The sequence below is a fragment of the Nematolebias whitei genome, chromosome 1, assembly GCF_014905685.2.
Source record: "Nematolebias whitei isolate Nwh7 chromosome 1, NemWhi1, whole genome shotgun sequence".
Lineage (NCBI taxonomy): Eukaryota > Metazoa > Chordata > Actinopteri > Cyprinodontiformes > Rivulidae > Nematolebias > Nematolebias whitei.
In genome coordinates, this window is record NC_056498.1 from 45,245,087 (window position 1) to 45,247,331 (window position 2,245).

At 56.0% G+C, this 2,245-nt stretch overlaps 2 protein-coding genes across 2 annotated transcripts in view; both read right to left on the reverse strand.

The window, feature by feature from the left end:
* LOC119410756 (cytochrome P450 1B1) overlaps positions 1-1,567 on the reverse strand; it is a 4,058-nt gene extending 2,491 nt beyond the window's left edge. The window contains exon 1 of the mRNA XM_037677667.1: positions 568-1,567. Within this exon, the coding sequence (XP_037533595.1) occupies positions 568-1,550 (983 nt within the window). The 5' untranslated portion in view covers positions 1,551-1,567. The remainder of the gene's footprint in view (positions 1-567) is intronic.
* LOC119421085 overlaps positions 1-2,245 on the reverse strand; it is a gene marked incomplete at its 3' end in the record, with an annotated part of 641,076 nt that overhangs the window by 398,093 nt on the left and 240,738 nt on the right.

Sequence of the window (2,245 nt, forward strand, 5' to 3'; positions counted from 1 at the left end):
AACCCCCCCCATTCTGCTGATTGGTTGCTCCAAATATTTAGATGTTCAGAAAAATGAAAGTGATGTAAAATAATTCTGCAGCAGCAGCTGATGGGATTCATGTAGCTGCAGGTGTGAAGTTTCACCTCTTTGTGCTGCTGACACACGCGCGCGCACACACGCACGCACACACGCACTCACCTCCACAGAATTTATAATGTTCAAACATTTGACCCAGTTCTACAGAATCTGATCAACATTTTAACATTTATATTTTAATCAGCTGTTTTACGCCTGAGTTAAAAATAAATGTTTCCTTTAAAACTTTATCAAAGCGCCTCAAAGAGACGAAGGCGGGAGATCATGTTTTTTATTTGGTTACATTTAAGATGGCCGCCGCAGCCAGCTGACCTCAGACACTGAAGCTAGAACCTGGAGTGGTAGCTGAGAGTCATCCAGCTGCTCCGTCCGAGCAGCGGCGGGCGACATGCATTCATTCACCTAAACCAGGTTCTGACCCAGTCTAGAACCTGGTTCTGACCCATCTAAACGCAGGTTTTGACCCAGAACAGACAGTAAGCGTCTTACCGGACCAGGATGAGGATGAGCCACTGCAGGGCCGTGGACAGGGTGTCCTGACTCGCCCCGAAAATGTCCCCGATGGCCGGAGACACGTAGTCCTTGGCCGCCGGGAGACCCGTCTGGTCCCGGATCTGGTCCAGAGCCACGATGAAGGCGTCCGTCATGTCCTTGATGGTGCTGGACTCCAGGGTCTTCCTGTGCTCCAGGACCTTGTCCCTGATGAACAGGTTGAAGTCCCGGTTCAGCCTCTTGAAGTCCTCAAAGATGGTCCTGATGGGGTTCGGGAAGTACTGGAGCCAGGGCATCACGTCCACGATGCTGCCCGCCCCCACGGTCTGCGTGAACTTGTCGTTCCGACCCACCACATCCCGGAACTCCTGGTCCTGGTACGAGTACCGGTTCCCGAAGCAGACCGCGCTCATCACGTTGGCCGTGGAGACCACCAGGGGGGTCATGGGCTGGAAGAACCGGTCCCGCCGGGTCCAGTCCACGAACAGCCGCAGCAGCTCCCTGAACTCGCACAGCACGTGCTGCTCGAAGGTTCTCTTGGTCCGCGGGTTCCCCGTGGAGAACATCCGGACCGTGGACTGGGCCACGCGCCGGTGCGTCTTCCACCTGTCCGTCACGGTCCCGAAGGCCAAGCTGTCCCCGTCCGCCACGAACCGGAAGGACGTGAAGTCCGGCCGGCCCGCGAAGTCCAGACCCTGCTTGATGAGGGCCTGCCTGATGGCGGTCCCGTTCAGAACCACCACGGTCCGGCTGCCCAGCCGGATCTGGAACACGTCCCCGTACTTCTGGACCATGCGCGCGAAGAACAGGTGCGGCGCGTGTCCGAGCTGCGCCGCGTTCCCGATCAGGGGCCACGAGAAGGGTCCGGGCAGACCTGGACCGGACCTGCGCTGCCAGAACCATATGGACACCAGCAGCAGGACCGCGGAGACCACCAGAACCGACCTGGGAGCGAGCAGAACCTCCAGGGTCTGATCCATCCTGCAGGTCCTGATGGGAGCAGAGGGTCTGGTTCGGAACCGAACCTGAGAGGGTTCTAAATGTCCACCAGAACAAGATGGTTCACATTCTGACCCAGAACCAGTCCTGGGTCCAGCTGCGCGTCCAGGTGTGTGTCCAGGTGTGTGTCCAGGTGTGTGTCCAGGTGTGTGTCCAGGTGTGTGTTCAGGTGTGTGTGTGTGAGCTGCAGCTCGCGCTCTGAGCTCCTCCTGCAGCAGCTCCTCTCATTTATCTGCAGCAGCTCGGGACCGGCCCGGTTCTGCTGCAGGGGGCAGGTTCGGATCAGAGGTGGGGGGGGTCAGGGCCCCTCCCCCCAGCAGCAACTCCTGCAGGTTCCGCTTCATAAAAAGCAACAATCAGGTGAAACTGGATGAAAAGACCAGTTGAATTTATGAAGACATTAAATCCCTGAAGGTGCAGCTCAGACCCAACAGAACTTTGTTCCGCTCAGACACAAAGCTCACATGGTGGAGCTCAGAACCTGCTCTCACTCCCTGAATCAGACCAACAAACTACCCCCCCCCCCCCCCTGCTCAAAGTTGCTTCAGTCCAACAGCTAAAAGCTCACATCAGCTAAAGAAACAAAGCTAAAATAATTTATAATCCGGGATTTAATCACAGATTATTCACAATAAATGAAATAATTTAACAATTCCTGGACTCAGCTCCCCCCCCC